At 41.1% G+C, this 21,126-nt stretch overlaps 1 protein-coding gene across 10 annotated transcripts in view; it reads right to left on the bottom strand.

Annotated features, from left to right (window-relative positions):
* The window catches only part of SNX24 (sorting nexin 24), a 198,154-nt gene that overhangs the window by 54,426 nt on the left and 122,602 nt on the right, over positions 1 to 21,126 (bottom strand). For 8 of the 10 annotated variants that reach the window (XR_005028328.2, XR_008993187.1, XM_036903162.2 and 5 more), the window contains one exon: positions 17,808 to 17,912. The exons of 1 other annotated variant lie outside the window; for it this stretch is intronic. Coding sequence is in view for 6 of the 9 variants with exons in the window: in XM_036903162.2 (XP_036759057.1) it covers positions 17,808 to 17,912 (105 nt within the window). In the remaining 3 variants the exon portion in view is untranslated. Of the gene's footprint in view, positions 1 to 17,807; positions 17,913 to 21,126 lie in introns of those variants that run through there. One more of the 10 variants, XM_057490311.1, reaches the window with a different exon arrangement.

A 21,126-nucleotide genomic window follows, 5' to 3' on the forward strand; every position in this document is an offset into this window, starting at 1 on the left:
AGGAATTTGGGGGTAGTTAATTAAAAATGTGATAGTTCATGATCATAAGGTCTTTTGCTTTGCTGTGATTATTATAGCCTTAAGTAAAACTATGTCAAGACCGAAAAATTTCTCCCGATTTAGAGAATCGGCAATGCATCATGCAAAGAGCCCATACCGGGAGATGAGAAACTAAAATTCCAGTCCCATGCCTTTAACTAACGTACTCCAGGAAGTGAGGCATGTTTCTCACCCAACTGAAAACCCCACAAAAGAAACCCCAAGTTTTTTCCTCCATCTCTAGGATAAAAGAGCAGTGTGGGCCACCTTAGGATACAGTGTGCAGAAGGTACCAGCTTCTCCTTCAACAAGAGGAAGAGCTATTTTCTTGGAGCTAATCTACCTGTCTCAAGAGCTAATCTGCCTGTTTAATGGATGGGAAACTGAAGCCAAAGGGATGACCACAAACTGAAGGGAGGAGGCAAGCAGGACTAGGTGACACCTAAGTTTCCTGGGAGCTTAAGATGCTGTGGTTGTTAACCCTTCCTCAGGTTTCTGGCCAGAACAAGCTCAGCTCAGACCGACGGATGATGGGTCAGCGGCAGGATGGTGCCTGCTGATTAGTGCTGCTGGCACTTAACGCTGGGTTCACACGACTCACGGTGAGTGCCATTCTAACTGCGGTTACATAGCTTCAAGGCCAAAAGCTACCAAGAAATGACCCCTCTGCTGGACTTTCATTCCACTTGGGACTGATAAAGCATCCCTCTCATCTTTGTAATGCTCCACCCAGCTCCCCGTACCTGCAATTAGAATCAGGTGGAAAAGGGAGATGAGAAGCTCCTTGAACTCTTTAGGGAATTAGAACTGACAACAAATTGGATGCTAAATGCACAACAGGAGGCAAGCCCTCCCAGTCCTTCAGCCACATCTTTCAAACCCTATTTGTGAGAGCAGAAAATTCTAAGCTCAATTTGAGAGTCACTGTAAACTCCTCTCTGTGCCAGATGATTTTATCTGTATATTTATATCCAAAGTACAAACAACTTAAAATGTTTACACTGAGTAGTAATGGAAGTCATGTGTCCAACACAATGGGAAGAACAACAGTCAAGCTTTCTTCAGAATGAAACATCGAAGACATACAATATCTGTGGAAAATCTGGCTTACAAATACAAATACATTGTTTACCTATTCCATGTAACTATAGAGAAGATGCATTTTTACCCTTTGCATACCGAGATTTAAGTCTTTTTGTTTTTGTTTTTGTTTGGTTTCAGGGTTGCTTGAATATCTGGAAGTCCTATGGCTCCATACAGAGTCCCAAGGAGCACAGCCACACACTTTGCTATAGTTTGTGATCCACAAGTCTCTTAATCTCCCACTCATAGGGAGAGGCAGTGAAGGATCTGTCCACCATGCCCCAAAGCAGATCAAAACAGTACAGAGAGCCCTCCCCAGATGTGCCTGGGGCCTCCAGCATGTCAGCCTTTCTATGTGAGCTCTGCAAAGACTAGGAAAACTACCGGGGCCAGCCATGGGCTCTTGGCATCTTTCTACTGGGAGACAGCCCTCTGAATTTATCATCAACTCTGAGCCCATGGCAACAGCTTCCCCTCAACTTCTAGTCACCACCAATCTATACATGCGTCTGTCACTAAATTTGGAAAACTTTGGTCATTATTTCTTCAGATACTTTCTGCATGAATCTCTTCTGCGACACCTGTGGCTTGGCATGAATTTTAGAACTTTTGGTCCCCCACAGGCCTTGGAGATACTCTGTACATTCCTTTTTACAATTTTTTCTCTTCTTCAGATTGAACTTCTCCCTCCTTACCTTCAGATTCAGTGTATCTTTCCTTTGCAGTCACAGTGCCCCTGTTTGGCCCAATGTATGATTTTTTAAAGTCTAATTAGTTGAAATTCAAGTCTAAAATTTGATTTTCCTTCTTCTTATTGTTTGTACATCTCTCTGCACTCTCATTTCCCACTGGGTTCAAAAGTGTCTTCCCTCATAAACTAGTTGGTATAGCTGCGTTAAAGCCATTTTCTGATAATTCCAACATCTATGTCATCACAAGCATCTGTTTGTTATCTGTTCCCTTGAAAGTTGATCACATTTTCTGAGTCTTCAATTATTGGATAATTTAGAATTGTATCTGATTCATTTTCAATATTATAAGTTTATGAGTACTGTTTAAGTTCAGAATGCAAATTCTATATCATTCTATGTGGGTGACGGTTTCAAAGTCAGTTAGGTTTTCAAGGCCTTGGTTACCCTTTTTTAGAGCCATCCTGCACATTTGCTATGCAGGGGTTGGTCAGGGACTTGGTCCAAAATGAATACTCAAAATATTTTTTCATTCATTTTCAGTTTTTAGTACAGCTTGCTTCAAGCTGAATTGGAAATAATGGATTTTGAAGGTCAGTGATACATATGAAAGAGTTTCCCAGCAAATTTTATTAAATGGGCAAAGAGAACAACATTTCTTACATGCTACCAATTCCATTTTTTTGCATTTACCATTCTTACGTTCTATATGATAGCTCATCTAATATCTTTACGGGTTACATTAATTTGATCTTATCCATTTGCCTATAAAAGTACATGTCTACATCCTTTTGAGATTCAAAATCCTCCCCATGTTTGGCTTTATTTTCCTCCTCAGTTCCAGCATATCTAATATTAAGTACAGTATAAAATAAAATTAAAAAAAAATAATCCTCCCTGCAGAGGCTACCACAGAGTGATTCAAGTATGAAAAATTATTTGTTGGAGATGGGCAGAAGATGGCGGCGTGAGTAGAGCAGTGGAAATCTCCTCCCAAAACCACATATATATATGAAAAAATAACAAAGAAAACCCTTCCTAGAATAAAGACCAGAGGACACAGGACGATATCCAGACCACATCCGCACCTGAGAGAACCCAGCGCCTCATGAAGGGGGTAAGATACAAGCCCCGGCCCCGCGGGAGCCGAGCGCCCCTCCCCCCCAGCTCCCGGCGGGAGAAGAATAGGCAGAGCGGGAGGGAGACGGAGCCCAGGACTGCCGAACACCCAGCCCCAGCCATCCGGGCCAGAGCGCAGACACAGTATGTGCCCAGGGGGCACTGGATGCTAGGGAAACAGGGCAGCAAGAACAGTGAGCGAGCACCGGACGCCAGGTGCCGGAGGACATAAGAAAAGCGAGCGACATTTTTTTTTTTTTTTTTTGCTGTTTTGTTTTGGCAAGCGCTTTGTGGAAGTCCTAAAGGGATAGGGACCCTAATACTAGGGAAACAGGGCAGCAAGACCGGTGAGCAGATGCCTGAGGCTGGTGCCGGAGAATAAAGAAAAACGAGCAGCCACCTTTATTTATTTCTTTATTTCTTTATTTTGTGGTCGTTGTTTTGTTTTGGTGGGTGCTTATTGGAAGTCTTAAAGGGGCAGGGCTGGACACTTAATCCAGAGGTAGGGAATCCGGGGATCTCTGGGCACCCTAATCCCTGGGCTGCAGGGAGCAGGGAGGCCCCTTACAGAGATAAATAGCCTCCCAGCCGCTCCCCCTCCAACGCGACTCCACCACTTTGGAGCGGCAGCCCGAGCCAGGCCACGCCCACAGCAACAGCAGAGATAAACTCCATAGCAGCCAGGCAGGAAGCGGAAACCCTGTCTGCGTGCACTTGCCCAGCACAATCCACTACAGGTCGCTGTTCTCCCAGGAGAGGAGGGCCACAAACCAACAAGAAGGGAAGTTCTTCCAGCCGTCACTCGTCCCAGCTCTGCAAACTATTCCTATCACCATGAAAAGGCAAAGCTACAGGCAGACAAAGATCACAGAGACAACACCAGAGAAGGAGACAGACCTAGCCAACCTTCCTGAAAAAGAATTCAAAATAAGAATCATAAACATGCTGACAGAGATGCAGAGAAATACGCAAGAGAAATGGGATGAAGTCCGGAGAGAGATCACAGATGCCAGAAAGGAGATCGCAGAAATGAAACAAACTCTGGAAGGGTTTATAAGCAGAATGGATAGGATGCAAGAGGACATTGATGGAATTAAAACCAGAGAACAGGAACGCATAGAAGCTGACATAGAGAGAGACAAAAGGATCTCCAGGAATGAAACAATATTAAGAGAACTGTGTGAACAATCCAAAAGTAACAATATCTGCATTATAGGGGTTCCAGAAGAAGAAGAGAGAGGAAAAGAGATGGAAAGTATCTTGGAAGAAATAATTGCGGAAAACTTCCCCAAACTGGGGGAGGAAATAATCGAACAGACCACGGAAATACACAGAACCCCCAACAGAAAGGATCCAAGGAGGACAACACCAAGACACATAATAATTAAAATGGCAAAGATCAAGGACAAACAAAGAGTTTTAAAGGCAGCTAGAGAGAAAAAGGTCACCTATAAAGGAAAACCCATCAGGCTAACACAGACTTCTCGACAGAAACCCTACAGGCCAGAAGAGAATGGCATGATATATTTAATACAATGAAACAGAAGGGCCTTGAACCAAGGATACTGTATCCAGCACGACTATCATTCAAATATGACGGTGGGATTAAACATTTCCCAGACAAACAAAAGCTGAGGGAATTTGCTTCCCACAAACCACCTCTACAGAACATCTTACAGGGACTGCTCTAGATGGGAGCACTCCTAGAAAGAGCACAGCACAAAACACCCAACATATGAAGAATCGAAGAGGAGGAACAAGAAGGGAGAGAAGAAAAGAATCTCCAAACAGTGTATATAACAGCTCAATAAGGGAGCTAAGTTAGGCAGTAAGATACTAAAGAGGCTAACCTTGAACCTTTGGTAACCACAAATTTAAAGCCTGCAATGGCAATAAGTACATATCTTTCAATAGTCACCCTAAATGTTAATGGGTTGAATGCACCAATCAAAAGACATAGAGTAATAGAATGGATAAAAAAGCAAGACCCATCTATATGCTGCTTACAAGAAACTCACCTCAAACCCAAAGACATGTACAGACTAAAAGTCAAGGGATGGAAAAACATATTTCAAGCAAACAACAGCGAGAAGAAAGCAGGGGTTGCAGTACTAATATCAGACAAAATAGACTTCAAAACAAAGAAAGTAACAAGAGATAAAGAAGGACACTACATAATGATAAAGGGCTCAGTCCAACAAGAGGATATAACCATTCTAAATATATATGCACCCAACACAGGAGCACCAGCATATCTGAAACAAATACTAACAGAACTAAAGGGAGAAATAGACTGCCATGCATTCATTCTAGGAGACTTCAACACACCACTCACCCCAAAGGATAGATCCACCGGGTAGAAAATAAGTAAGGACACGGAAGCACTGAACAACACAGTAGAGCAGATGGACTTAATAGACGTCTATAGAACTCTACATCCAAAAACAACAGGATATACATTTTTCTCAAGTGCACATGGAATATTCTCCAGAATAGACCACATACTAGGCCACAAAAAGAGCCTCAGAAAATTCCAAAAGACTGAAATCCTACCAACCAACTTTTCAGACCACAAAGGCATAAAACTAGAAATAAACTGTACAAAGAAAGCAAAGAGGCTCACAAACACATGGAGGCTAAACAACACGCTCCTAAATAATCAATGGATCAATGACCAAATCAAAATGGAGATCCAGCAATATATGGAACAAATGACAACAATAACACTAAGCCCCAACTTCTGTGGGACACAGCAAAAGCAGTCTTAAGAGGAAAGTATATAGCAATCTAAGCATATTTAAAAAAGGAAGAACAATCCCAAATGAATGATCTAATGTCACAATCATCGAAATTGGAAAAAGAAGAACAGATGAGGCCTAAGGTCAGCAGAAGGAGGGACATAATAAAGATCAGAGAAGAAATAAATAAAATTGAGAAGAATAAAACAATAGCAAAAATCAATGAAACCAAGAGCTAGTTCTTCGAGAAAATAAACAAAATAGATAAGCCTCTAGCCAGACTTATTAAGAAGAAAAGAGAGTCAACACAAATCAACAGTATCAGAAACAAGAAAGGAAAAATCACAACGGACCCCACAGAAATACAAAGAATTATTAGAGAATACTATGAAAACCTATATGCTAACAAGCTGGGAAACCTAGGAGAAATGGACAACTTCCAAGAAAAATACAACCTTCCAAGATTGACGCAGAAAGAAACAAAAAATCTAAACACACCAATTACCAGCAACGAAATTGAAGTGGTAATCAAAAAACTACCAAAGAACAAAACCCCCGGGCCAGATGGATTTACCTCGGAATTTTATCAGACACACAGGGAAGACATAAAAAACATTCTCCTTAAAGTTTTCCAAAAAAAAGAGGAGGGGATACTTCCAAACTCATTCTATGAAGCTAACATCACCCTAATACCAAATCCAGGCAAAGACCCACCAAAAAAGAAAACTACAGACCAATATACCTGATGAACGTACATGCAAAAATACTCAACGAAATATTAGCAAACCGAATTCAAAAATACATCAAAAGGATCATACACCATGACCAAGTGGGATTCATCCCAGGGATGCAAGGATGGTACAACATTCGAAAGTCCAACAACATCATCCACCACATCAACAAAAAGAAAGACAAAAACCACATGATCATCTCCAGAGATGCTGAAAAAGCATTTGACAAAGTTCAACATCCATTCATGATAAAAACTCTCAGCAAAATGGGAATAGAGGGCAAGTACCTCAACATAATAAAGGCCATCTATGATAAACCCACAGCCAACATTATATTGAACAGCGAGAAGCTGAAAGCATTTCCTCTGAGATCGGGAACTAGACAGGGATGCCCACTTTCTCCACTGTTATTTAACATAGTACTGGAGGTCCTAGCCACGGCAATTAGACAAAACAAAGAAATACAAGGAATCCAGATTGGTAAAGAAGAAGTTAAACTGCCACTATTTGCAGATGACATGATACTATACATGAAAAACCCTAAAGACTCCACCCCAAAACTACTAGAACTGATATCGGAATACAGCAAAGTTGCAGGATACAAAATCAACACACAGAAATCTGTGGCTTTCCTATACACTAAAAATGAACCAACAGAAAGAGAAATCAGGAAAACAACTCCAATCACAATTGCATCAAAAAAAATCAAATACCTAGGAATAAACCTAACCAAAGAAATGAAAGACTTATACTCTGAAAACTACAAGTCCCTCTTAAGAGAAATTAAAGGGGACACTAACAGATGGAAACTCATCCCATGCTCGTGGCTAGGAAGAATTAATATCGTCAAAATGGCCATCCTGCCCAAAGTAATATACAGATATGATGCAATCCCTATGAAACTACCAGCAACATTCTTCAATGAACTGGAACAAATAATTCAAAAACTCATATGGAAACACCAAAGACCCCGAATAGCCAAAGCAATCCTGAGAAAGAAGAATAAAGTAGGGGGGATCTCACTCCCCAACTTCAAGCTCTACTATAAATCCATAGTAATCAAGACAATTTGGTACTGGCACAAGAACAGAGCCACAGACCAATGGAACAGGCTAGAGAATCCAGACATTAACCCAGACATATATGGTCAATTAATATTTGATAAAGGACCCATGGACATACAATGGTGAAATGACAGTCTCTTCAACAGGTGGTGCTGGCAAAACTGGAAAGCTACATGTAGGAGAATGAAACTGGACCACTGTCTAACCCCACATACAAAAGTAAACTCAAAATGGATTACAGACCTGAATGTAAGTCATGAAACCATTAAACTCTTGGAAGAAAACATAGGCAAAAACCTCTTAGACATAAACATGAGTGACCTCTTCTTGACCATATCTCCCCGGGCAAGGAAAACAGCAGCAAAAATGAGTAAGTGGGACTATAGTAAGCTGAAAAGCTTCTGTACAGCAAAAGACACCATCAATAGAACAAAAAGGAACCCTACAGTATGGGAGAATATATTTCAAAATGACACATCCGATAAAGGCTTGACGTCCAGAATATATAAAGAGCTCACACGCCTCAACAAACAAAAAACAAATAACCCAATTAAAAAATGGGCAGAGGAACTGAACAGACAGTTCTCCAAAAAAGAAATATAGATGGCCAACAGACACATGAAAACATGCTCCACATCGCTAATTATCAGAGAAATGCAAATTAAAACTACAGTGAGGTATCACCTCACACCAGTAAGGATGGCTGCCATCCAAAAGACAAACAACAACAAATGTTGGCGAGGCTGTGGAGAAAGGGGAACCCTCCTACACTGCTGGTGGGAATGTAAGTTAGTTCAACCATTGTGGAAAGCAGTATGGAGGTTCCTCAAAATGCTCAAAACAGACCTACCATTTGACCCAGGAATTGCACTCCTAGGAATTTACCCTAAGAATGCAGCAATCAAGTATGAGAAAGATCAGTGCACCCCTATGTTTATCGCAGCACTATTTACAATAGCCAAGAATTGGAAGCAATCTAAATGTCCATTGATAGATGAATGGATAAAGAAGATGTGGTACATATACACAATGGAATACTACTCAGCCATAAGAAAAGGGCAAATCCAACCATTTGCAGCAACATGGATGGAGCTGGAGGGTATTATGCTCAGTGAAACAAGCCAAGCGGAGAAAGAGAAATACCAAATGATTTCACTTATCTGTGGAATATAAGAACAAAGGAAAAACTGAAGGAACAAAACAGCACCAGAATCACAGAACTCAAGAATGGACTAACAGGTACCAAAGGGAAAGGGACTGGGGAGGATGGGTTGGTAGGGAGGGATAAGGGGGTGAGAAGTAGGGGGGTATTAAGATTCGCATGCATGGCGGGGTAGGAGAAAAGGGAGGGCTGTACAACACAGAGAAGGCAAGTAGTGATTCTACAACATTTTGCTATGCTGATGGACAGTGACTGTAAAGGGGTTTATAGGGGGGACCTGGTATAGGGGAGAGCCTAGTAAACATAATATTCGTCATGTAAGTGTAGATTAGTGATACAAAAAAAAAAAAAACGACAGTTCCTGTGTGGTAACCTCCAATGAGTTCTACACAAGGGTATAAAAGGCATATAAAAGTGTAGGCAAAGGGTCTGTTTGTGTTTATACAGAGGATCAAAGCCTAATTGGGCTACCCCGAAAATGAACTAAGATACGATATGAAAAAGAACTTCCAACATCAGCACTCTCTGGAAGACTCATGCCAGAAGATGATCATAAAAAAACCCCAACAAAGATCCAAGCACTGCTACAGTTGTAGATGCAGTCATCCCACCAGTTCCTGGACTTGCCATGGGAATGAAGGAGATATCTAAGCTGGCCTGTGCATGCAGTAAAACAACAAATTTGACTGGATCTATACTGTTGGAACTCAACCAAGAATTAGGAGAAGTGCAAATTGTAGCGCTCCAAAATCTTACAACTACAGACTATTTACGGTTAAAAGAACATAAGGGATGTGAACAGTCCCCAGGAATGGGTTGTTTTAATTTGTGTGATTTCTCTCAGACTGTTCCAGTTCAGTTGGACAATATCCACCATATCATAGATAAGTTTTCACAAATGCCTAAGGTGCCTAACTGGTTTTCTTGGTTTCACTGGAGATGGCTGGTAATTGCAGATATGCTTTGGTTATGTAACTATACTCCTATTATGTTAATGTGTGTGTGCAATTTAAGTAGTAACTTAATATTATGTTAATGTGTGTGTGCAATTTAAGTAGTAACTTAAAACCTATACGTGCTGAAGTACTCTACAAGAAGATATGTCAAAGAAATAATCAATCTTCCCATGTTTTCTTCTGCCTGCTACTTCTATAGCTTTTCTTCTTCCTTCCTAATTATAACCCTTAAATAGAATTCGTGCCTCATATCAAATTTACTGAGTATCATAATTCTTCCAAGTGGTAAAGATACCTCAAGACAAATGCTGGGCATAGAAGCTACAGGGCATAAATATGCAAAGAAATAAAAAGCTAACCATTTCAAACAATAAGGCTTCTGTCTCACTTACCAACTTTACATTTCCCTGTATGGCCCCGGAAGATGACTGGTTAGCCAGAGACGGGTAAGATTCCTCAAGGGAGGAACAACCTAAGACAGGCACAGTCGCAGGGGGGTCATCAGGTGAGAAATTAGGGATCAACAGAGGTGAGGCTTAGAACCTCACCCCCCCTGTTCTGAGAGAAATCTTCTGCATACGTGGATGTTTTATTGCCCTTGTCTAGCTTGGATTAACACATAGTCTACAGGTACACACCTAATCATCTACATTTCCTCCCTTACAACACTAAACTATGTTTTTTACCTTTATCTCGTATCTATCTACCACTTCAGCATTTTATTAAAAATAATAATAATAATAGAGAAATGTGGTATCCAGATATAAATCAAGTATAAAAATCAAATGAGTATTCATATTTGAACTGACTGTTTATAGTTCATAATGCATGAGCAAAACCGAAAGTTTCTGTGATGACTGCCCTTGTACTGTTCACTATGTAACTTATTCACTATTTAAGAATTTGTTCTCCATGTAAGAACTTGTTTGTTATGCCTCAGAAGATTGGAGACTGACGAAAATTAGGCTTGGGCTGGATTCATGATTGTGCATTGAGCATTGACTCCCCATACAGAATTTTATTGTTGTTAACAACCATTTGATCAATAAATATGAGAGATACCCTCACAAAAAAACAAAAAACAAAAACAAAAAAAAAAAGTACACACTTCCAATGGTAAAATAAATAAGTAACCGGGATGTAATGTATAGCATAAGGAATATAGTCAAGATATTGTAACAGCTTGGTATGGTGCTACGTGGTACCTAGAATTGTCATGTATATAAATGTTGAATCACTATGTCGTACACCTGAAACTAATGTAATGTAATACTGTGTGTCAACTACCCTTCAATAAAAAATAATTATCTAAAAAAAAAGAAAAAAGAAAAATTATTTGTTTAGTGCACTAAGTACAGCTCTTCAGTTTTCAACATGTTGAAAATTAAGTCCCATTATAAAAATTTCCGTATTGTAGTGTACCTTCTGAAATTTATATTTTTATGTTTTATAACTTCTGATTTGTGGCATAAAAATTTTAAAATATGTTTGCCATTACAGACAGAATGGCTTAGAATAGTCTGCCACCTTTTTTAAATTTTAAAACGAATCAACACTACAAAGAAATGAGTTTTCAAACCATAAAAAGACACGGAGAAACCTTAAATGCGTATTACTAAGTGAAAGTAACCAATCTGGAAAGGCTACATACTGCATGAGTCCAAATATCTGACATTGTGGAAAAGGAAATCTAGAGACAATAAAAAAGAATAGTGGTTCCCCCCGAGGGAGGGAGAGGAAAAAGATATGAATAGAGCACAGAGGATTTTTAGGGCCGTGGAAATACTCTGTATGGTATTTTAACATCAGATATATGAAACCCATAGAATGTATGGGTTCATACAACAGTAAGAAGGTAAATTATGTGTTAATGTAGATTCATCAGTCATAGCAAATGTAGTATGGGATGTTGATAATGGGGAGACTATGCATGTATGGGGGTAGAGGAGATTTGGGGTATCTCTACCTTCCTCTCAGTTCTTCTGTTAACCTTAAACTGCTCTAAAAAGCTAAAGTCTTTATTACAATTCCTTCTTGATGCCCTGCCCCATAGGCAAATAGTGTAATGGGCTTGGCTTTTATTCTTTGAAATGTACTCTGTTGCATATACCAATCATATGTTGCTTATCCATTCTTTTTGAGTTAGAAACTAAAATGCCACCTCTCTGCTACTATAAATAATGCTATGAATATCTCCCTTGTAAAGATCCCATTATGGAATGAGATTATAGACTCATTGGTTATATGCTTATTTAATTTCATAAAATGTTGGCTAGTTGTTCTCCAACACAGCAACATAGGTCCTACTTCATTTTGCATCATGAAGGTTCCTCCTTTTTTAACCCATATCCTTACAATCATTTGTATAGGTTGATCTAAGTTTTACCAACTTGGTATGTGTAAAATAGTATCTAATTTTTGGTTTGGGTTTTTCCAATAGCTGACAAGGCTGAGACTATCTCGGGAAATGTGCCTACCATTTAGTGGCTGCCAAGAGGCTGAGCCCATGTGGGGGGAACAGCATGAGGCAGGACCTACTGGAGGTAAAGAAGGCTGAAGCTGGCTGGATCACGGCCTGGCTCTAGAGCAGCAAATACATACTGTCCCTCAGGGAGGAGACAGTCAGTGGGAAGGTGGGAGCAGAATGGAGCTAACTAGAGTTCAAACCCTGTGCAGAGCCCTTTTGTTTCCAGGAGATGGGGGGCCTAGAACAGAAGCTGGGGAATGAAGCCTTCATGCTTGACAAGCACAGGATTCACGATGAGGGCCATGGGATGTAAAGCCAGGAGCTTTCTCTCCCTGAAGGCTCTGGGGAAGTGACAGGGAAAGGAGTTTCAAAAGAGACAATGGGTTGTTAAAACACATGAGCCTGTTTCCTATAGTGGGGAAAATTCAATAAATGTTGGAGCTACGTGTAATCACAAGGTGTTCTCAAACCTACTATACACATGCACCTCACGTAACTTACATGTGTACATGTTACATGGTACTGTTTGGATTAGACAGGTTGCCATGTTGTGTGGGGCAGGAAGGTTCTAAGTCTGGTTCAGGTAACGGCTTATCCTCACCCTTGGGGAGATTTAGTAATGTGGTTACCCTAGATACATAAAGTAATTTACTTTTGTTTAATCCACATCACTGGTTCTCAAGTTTTGATATGAAGTGCAAGATAAAAACTGAAGTTGATGATAGAGTTTGTGTTGGCTGAAAGGGTCCCCCCGTCAGTGGTTTGCTCTGTTGGAACCCTGTGTGACTTATATCCCAACTGCCATACTGGTGTACTTAAGCACCGGCCAGGCCAGTGAGTGAGTGATTGCGGAGAGAGCCTCTCCAGTCACTTGTTGTTCTATATACTGACTTTATTCTTGGCTGTCATCACTTTAACCTCTGGCAGCAGAGTTCCAGGGAGAAGGAAACACCCTGAAAGCACAGATCCCCCCAAATCTGCCAAGATGTCAGGAGGCATGCATCAACTATATTTTCTGAACTTTCGGTATCTAGAAATTGTCCTCTAAAGAAAAAAAGTGAGAGGATTCCTACTTATGAAAGAGAAAGGGACGGAAGGCAGAAGGGAGGGAGGAAAAGGTGTGCATGCGCCGGTCTTTCTAAGGGATCAGATCATCTGAGGGCCGAGAAGAGGTTCCTGTGACTACATCCTGGTCTCTGTGGCTCAGGACCTGTGTTCCCCACATCATGCCGCTCTGGGTTATTGTTATCACAGACGTAGTGATGGATTACTATAATTTTCTTATAATCTGGGTTCCCTGAATTCATTCCATAGTATGAGAAAACATTCTCATTGTTTATTTAATGGATGGGTAAATGCGCAAACACCAAGCATGGTCCACATCTATCATTTTCACTTAATTTTTCCACGAAACAAGCTCAACAGCATGGACACGAGGCAGTGGGCCTAACCCAAGGCAAGAAGACAGGGGAAGCTGCTGCTGCATCGGAGCGCGTCTGCTGCGTCCCTTCTGAGGAGGAGCTTCCTGGCGCTGGTGAGAAGGGGCTATTGAATGGGATGCGAAGGACAGTGGGGATGAGGGCAGAGCCCAGAGATGAGCCGAGTGATTCTGCTCGTCAGCCAATACAACGACAGGGCACAGAGGAGGACTTCATGCCTATGCCTGGTTGGGGCACGTGTCCTGGCCACTCATTTCCCAGTGCAGAAAACTTAGTCACGTGGGCAGAACTACTGTAGCTCCAGGGGGAAGGGCATTCCAGGCCCAGGGCCGAGTCCCCCTCTGAAACCAGTAAAACCAAGATAAGTCCAGGATGAGGGTAGGTTGGGAGAAAGGCTTTTTATTCTTTACAGTCACTGGCGGCTCACACTCTTCAGCCTGGCACACACCCTGCTTCCCACCTGCCCCTTCTGGCAGGAACTCCATGGGCGGGTCCGTGGTGACTGGCAGGTGCCAGACCAGTTACATGCCAGGAACAGAGGGGAAGAGAGAATGGCTGTTTTCTCTCCACCCCTTGTCCCAGAGGCTGCAGGAGGCCACAGCAGGAAACACCTATTGATATGTAAACACACTAAGGCCAGGTGGGAGATTCTGGAAATTCTGCCAGTGACCCAACAACTACCTACAAGGGAAGCTGATAAATAAAATCTAGTAGTACGTCAGTTAGAAAGGAGCCAGCGACAAATCTCTGCTCCACTTACAAAGACACACTTTGTGCAAGTCCAGTCACTCATAATTCATGTGGGCACAATCAGTATTACCACACATTTAAAATTTTCAAAAGGAAACCATATTACGCTATCCATGTAAATGGAGGCTATCTGGGTTCACTGAATTCATTCCATAGTAGAGTCTTACTGTTATTTAATGGATGGGTAAATGCGCAAACACCCAGCATGGACCACATCTATCATTTTTATTTAATTTTTCCACTAAAAACAAGCTCAACAGCATGGACACGAGGCAGTGGGCCTAACCCAAGGCAAGAAGACAGGGGAAGCTGCTGCTGCATCGGAGCGCGTCTGCTGTGTCCCTTGTAAGGACGAGCTTCCTGGCGCTGGTGAGAAGGGACTATTGAATGGGATGCGAAGGACAGTGGGGATGAGGGCAGAGCCCAGAGGTGAGCTGAGAGATTCTGCTCATCAGTCTGCACAAGGCTGCCCAGTACAGAAAGAAACTCAAAATGCTTCTCCATCTTCGTTAATATAATCCAGCACAGAAGTAGTGAATTCCAATGGAAAAATACTTAGAAGTCTCCCTGAGCTTGCTGCAGCCCAAGTAGAGACCAGTGAGTTATTTGAGGAAATGGTGGAAGAGGGCCTAAGGGGATGAGTTGTATCAGAGAAACATGGAAGAGCATGTCGGCATGAACTGGGCAAGGACAGGTTATCCCCATGTGCACACTGGGACCGCTGTGAGTGAGGCAGTGGGCTGTGCTGATAACAGTGTGGGAATTCAGTTACCACCTCTTCCCTCAGGTCAGCACCAACTCTCTCTCTCTCTCTCTCTCACACACACACACACACACACACCCTATATTCCTTCATACCAGATACAGCCCCATTATTCCTTCCATTCACTTTTTCTCTCATACACACATGCCTTCATTCCACATGCATCTTTCGCATTCTCTATGAGTGTTACACAGATACACACTTCCACCTTCCCTACTCACACAATCATTCTCAGACTCTGCTGTCTACACACTAACCCAAAATAGGTACAACCTTTCACACAGATAACTTATTTTAGCTCCCTCATTAGAGCCAGCCTAAGTGCTCAAAAACTCATATGCCCTGAAGGGAATGCACTTTCATATACAGTCTTTCTATTCCACATACCATTTCACCCACAACACATTCAGCCCAAAGCCTTCAGCCCCTAAGAGAGCTGCGCTTCTGGGAAGCTCAAGCACACTTCCTCTAACACGCTCTGTCTGACTTCTCACCCTGTTCATGTGTATTGTCATACCACACAACACACATGTACACTGTCATTCACCATTCCCTCTTACCAATATCAGAAACACTCACCAGGCATGTCCCAGAACATACATAGACCTCCACACCTGAATCCCCACATAATCACACCACACACATACCTCAGATAAAATGTACCACACGGCATTCTGTGACTTCACATACATATGTACCTGCAGGCCATGTGCCCACATAGGAATATTCTCATGACCATCCCAACTCCTACAGACTTCACACTTATTCTAGTTTTCTTGTTTGAAACTTCTTTTCCTCATGTTGGGGCCCTTGAGATGACTCCACCCCCGGTCTGGGAGGAGCAGGAAGCTTCCACCTCCTCCACCTCCTCCTCTCCATTCCATGTGGGTCAGCAGGGTGAGTCCTCTCTGTTCCCACAACACAGGGGCATGGCAACCATCAAGGAAACTTATTACAGGCGTGTCTGGCTGAAAAGAGGTGTGACTGTCTCGTGGAGTGGGGCGGAAGTGTTAGAGCATGCCTCAAAAAAGACCAAAATAGTATAGTGTGTTTTTTCTCAAGCAGCCCAAAAAACATCTCAAGGCTTTTTAATATAAAAAAGCCAGAATACGTTTTTTCTGAGGAGACCCTCTTATGTGTCTCCACAGAAACGCCTGACTGACATGGAGTGCAGCTCGAATACCAAGGCCCCACAGGGGAGAGAGCAGGCTGGCAATGCAGTGGAGCCTCCAGCCCAGGAGGAGAGCCCCAGGGCCAAGACGCCTGAGCGGCTGGTGGACCTGGACAGTGGCTTCAGGTGCCTGGGCTACTGCCGGGTTTTCCCCAGCTTCGAGGTCCTGCAGGACCACGTGGACAATGCGGCCGTGAGGGCTTCAGCTGCCAGGTTTTCAACTGTGCCTTTTCTCGGATGCACAGCAAGTACAAGAAAAGAGCACAAGAACTGGCAGGAGGAAAATCAGAATGATTCCTGGGTGTGAGTGGGATCTCAAAGTAGACCTACATGACAATCTGTGTTGGGCCAACCTGTGCCAATGGCTTATCCTTTGTCTGCCACTCAAATTAAGGCCTATGAGCCACTACTACTGGACCTCTTTCAGCTCCTCTTTTTTGAAGGACTTGGCTGTTTTAGCTATTACTTTAATTGATTAAGCATCCTTACTAGCCCTTCAATAAATCATTGTTTTGCCTCAGTTAGCCTGAGTCATTTACTGTTGTTTGTAATCTAATGTATCTTCATGGATGCAAATTAGCTTTAACATGATAATTTCTTCCTTTTTAATCACTGGAATGGTATAGGCTAGAAAGAAGTAGCACACTATAGTCCTCTGAGTTTGTGCTGAAACAATGAGGGGTATATACTTATACTCGGTATGTATACTATGTTCTTGATTAGTTAGAAAGCTGTGTTGAAAAGGTTTACATATGTATACAAAATAATTGGACTTCAGTAGAGTAGACCCGGGCTTACATTCTTTACCAACTCTTAGCAGCTTTGCACACTTTGGGTCAGTGCTCTTGTCTTCAAAGAGGAGAGCATGTTACCTAAAACAATAGGAACTGTGAAGGTAACAGACAGACTCAGGCGCCCTGGTGAACACAAGGCTTGCTGCGTCTGAGCACCAGCCCTGCGCAGTGCTCTCTGGATTCGTGACTGTACTGAATATTCACCTGAGGCCTCCAGCCCTTTTTGTTTTTAAACTCAGAGAAGCTGACACTGTTCCATCCTTTCCTTGGTGTTTCCCATCATTGGAAGAGAGAGCACTTGTTTTACCTTATGTAGGTCTTTCTGCTTGTTCCTCTCAGCTGAAGGAAGCATCCTAAAGTATTCTCTTAAAAACACACATTCTAATTTTCAAAGATGTTGGCACTTCATCACAGGCAGTTTTTACACACTCATTCTCAATTCAATTCCATAGATGTAGAATCCAGTCTCTCGCTAATTCCTAGACACCCAAACCTGAAGGCTGGGAATGCCATGAGAAAGCAACACATCTTGGAGCAGAAAACAAAATACAAAACCAAAGTAATCTGTAGAGTTGAATAAAAAAATGGACGTGCCCTTTCTACAACCATTGTTACCTTAAAATTTTCACTTTCCTGATCCACAAACCATTTTTAAACAGAATCTAATTAAATCTAAAAGAACTAACCAACAGCATATTTTTAATTTTAAATTTCACTTAATCTAGAATGTTTGGTTGCTTGGTATACGTTGCAACCCACCCATAAGTTCTGAGACAAAATACTGAGATGCCTGTTGTTACTTCATAATTAAGCTACCTTATATTGATCGAGGCACATCTTACCTGTAAATATGTTTCCAAACCTTGTCGTCGTTGTTCCAAGACTTTTGGGACCCAGTTCCTAACATGTTTAGAAGGGATTTCTGGAGTTTTTATACATTTCTTAAGCTATAAAGAAAGAAACAGGAAATATCACTTAATTATAAAGACATTATTTCAGAGAAAAAGCTAATAAAAGAAAGTGAACCACTGCTATCTTCAGTATAAAGGTAGAAAAAAAATAAAATTAAAATGAAATTCTGCCAAAAAATTCTAAACTGTCCTAAATGTTCAGGTCTCAGGATAAGAGTTTTGTGTTTTTGGTAGTTATTGTTATTACTACACATCATCTGTTATTTCAGATTGGAATTTTTTTTCCTGAAAAATTAAAGTTCAGTATATGAATTATAAAGGGATTAAAGAAGTTTAGACTTCCCCAAATCAATTAATACAATGACATTTTGCTTGGAAGAAGTACTTTTCTACTGAAAAGTTTTTCTACAGGTATAAAAAAACCAAAATAAGATGTAATTATTTATAATGATTACCCTGATAATACCTTCAAGAACTTGACCACACCATTTGGAAAGTTTCTTGAAGGTTCTATAATAGAATGAACTTCAGTTTTTTAAAACAGAGAGACTGATCCTTCCAATGTTTCTAAGAATTGGATCCAAATTCTGTTCATAGAAAATGATAAGCCTTCCTGGGCAGCAGTTTTAAGCAACTACATAAATAAAATAAAAATTTCAACTGGAAATGGAGTTGGAGCTACCTGTGGTAGGCACACTCCACCACATCCACACCCTAAACCTGGGAATGTCACCTTACATGGCAAGGTACTTTGCATACGGTATTAAATAAGGGATCTTAAAATGGAGAGGTTAGCCCAGATTATCCAGGGGGACTCAGTGTGATAACAAAGATCCTTATAAAAAGGAAGCAGCAGGTCAGACAGAGACAGACTGGAAGATGGACGTAACTGGCTTTGATGAGAAAGGAAGGGTCATGAGCCCAGTCGACCTCTAGGAACTGGAAAAGGGGACAGAATGGATTCTCTCCTACAGCCTGCAACACCTTGAATTTAGCCTAGGGAAACTAATTTTGGACTTCTGACCTCAAAAAGCATAAGATAATAAATTTGTGTTATTTTAAGACACTAAGTTGGTGTTAATTTGTTACAGCAGCAATACAAAACTAATACACTGCCTGTAAAATGTAATGAATTTTAATGTTCTAATTAAAAACTTAGAAAACCTATTGAGACAGTGTGTTGGGGAGCTGGAGCCAGTGTACTTAATGAGGAATATGCAGATTATGACCTGCTGACTGAGGAGGCATGAGCCACCCACACAGGGTCGGTAAGTGGCTCCCGTAGCGACCGAGCTCCCTCTTTGGGGAAGGGAAAACCAGGAGGTCATTTTGATTGAAGGTATAGTTTCAATAAACCCATACAAAGGAAGCAGAGTCACACGATTTATTATTTACAGATCCCAGAAGTTGGGAGGGGAGGCAGTCCTCTGTCCCCATCACGAGTGGGCAGGAAGGAGATGGACAGCCAGGGCAGCAAGCACCTGTTACTCACACGGTGGCTGGGGCGCACGTCACTAACTTGTCGTGGGCTTAATTCTAAGGGGTTATTTTATCTTATTTATTTGTCCTTTATAATTTTTTTATTAAAGTATAGTTGACATACACTATTATATTGCTTTAAGTTTATAACATAGTTATTCAACAGTTAGCTACATTATTAAATGCTCACCCCAACTAGTGTAGTTACTGTCAACATAAAAAGATGTTACAGAACCACTGTCTAAGAGGTTATTTTAAAAGGTGCCCATGTTGAACAAAACCTGTGGCTAGTATGTTAACTCAAGTCCCTGTCTAAATATCGAGACTGGGTGTGAGCGCTATAAAATGCCAAGGCAGCAACTCGGAAAAACAAAGTTGTTTTTCAAAAGTTTCAAAACCTCAGAAAAATGAAAGGTGCCTTTCTCATTACAGATTATCTGTTTACCATGCAGGCAAAGAAAGAGCATAACAATCCCTAAGAAAATGCACACAGTTCAACCACAGGAGCTAACACTGAGTAAAAAATTCTTTTCATCCTTAAGAATACATTTGCCATTAACCATTCTAGGCTGAAATTTGTCCTACATCATGAAAAAGGGCTCTTGTACATTCCAAAGATTAGCACTTCCAGCTCAAGATAGTCGGCTGAGCCTATGTGTGCCTCCTCACTCAGTGGTAAATAATAAATTATGTGACTCTACTTCCTTTGTATGCGTTTATTGAAACTATACCTTCAATCAAAAGTAACAGTGTGAAAGTACTGACTGCAAACCCCAAATCTATTCTCATTTTCCTTACCAATAGAGTTCTTAGGTTATTGGAAATAACAATGTACTTAGCTAAATTCAGCAAAAAAGTGAAATTTCCCAAAGCCCCTTCAGAAAGTGGAAGCCAGTGGTAATCAGAAGTCACTGAGAAGGGCTTTCCATAAAAATTATTTTAAAGTGGAACAGATTCAGCTGGCTTACACCTTCTATCCTATCCCCCTTTCACCTTCTTCCTGCCAAGAATGTGATCCTGATGGCTGGAGCTGCTGCAGCCATTTGCTGCTATGAGGCAACCTTGAGGATGTTGGACAGTTGTTACAGATGACTGAGCAGAAAGAAAAAAGTAGCCATGTGCCTAACAGCCTCCTGGAGCTTCTACAACAGCCTGGGACTGCCCACCTGCAGACTTGTTAGAGGGAAAAATAACTCCTTTTTTTTTTTAAAGGTTATTGGTATTTGGACTTTCTATTTTATGTACTTGTTTCACCATGATAGGTATTTTTTTTTAGCAGAATTCCAAACGGAACAGGACACAGAAGAATGAAAAGAACAGGGAAGAGACAAAAAGAGTCTCAATAAATTAAAAAAGATTGAAATTGTATCATGCAACTTCTCAGACCAAAATGGTATGAAACTACAAATAAGTTACACAAAGAAAACAGAAAAGCTCACAAACACATGGAGGCTAAACAACATGCTTCTAAATAATACATGGATCAATGAACAAATTAAAACAGGAATCAAGCAATTCATGGAGATAAATGAAAACAAACTTATAACAGTCCAACATTTGTGGGACAACACAAAAGTAGCAATACAGACCTACTTCAAGAAACATGAACAATCCAAAATGAACAGTCTAAACTAACAATAAAAGGAACTAGAAAATGAAGAACAAATGAAACACAAAGTTAGTAGAAGGAGGGATGTAATAAAAATCAGAGCAATAAAATAGAAGGATAAAACAATAGAAAAAAAATCAATGTAACCAAGAGCTGGTTCTT

This window comes from Manis pentadactyla, chromosome 13 (assembly GCF_030020395.1).
Source record: "Manis pentadactyla isolate mManPen7 chromosome 13, mManPen7.hap1, whole genome shotgun sequence".
NCBI lineage: Eukaryota > Metazoa > Chordata > Mammalia > Pholidota > Manidae > Manis > Manis pentadactyla.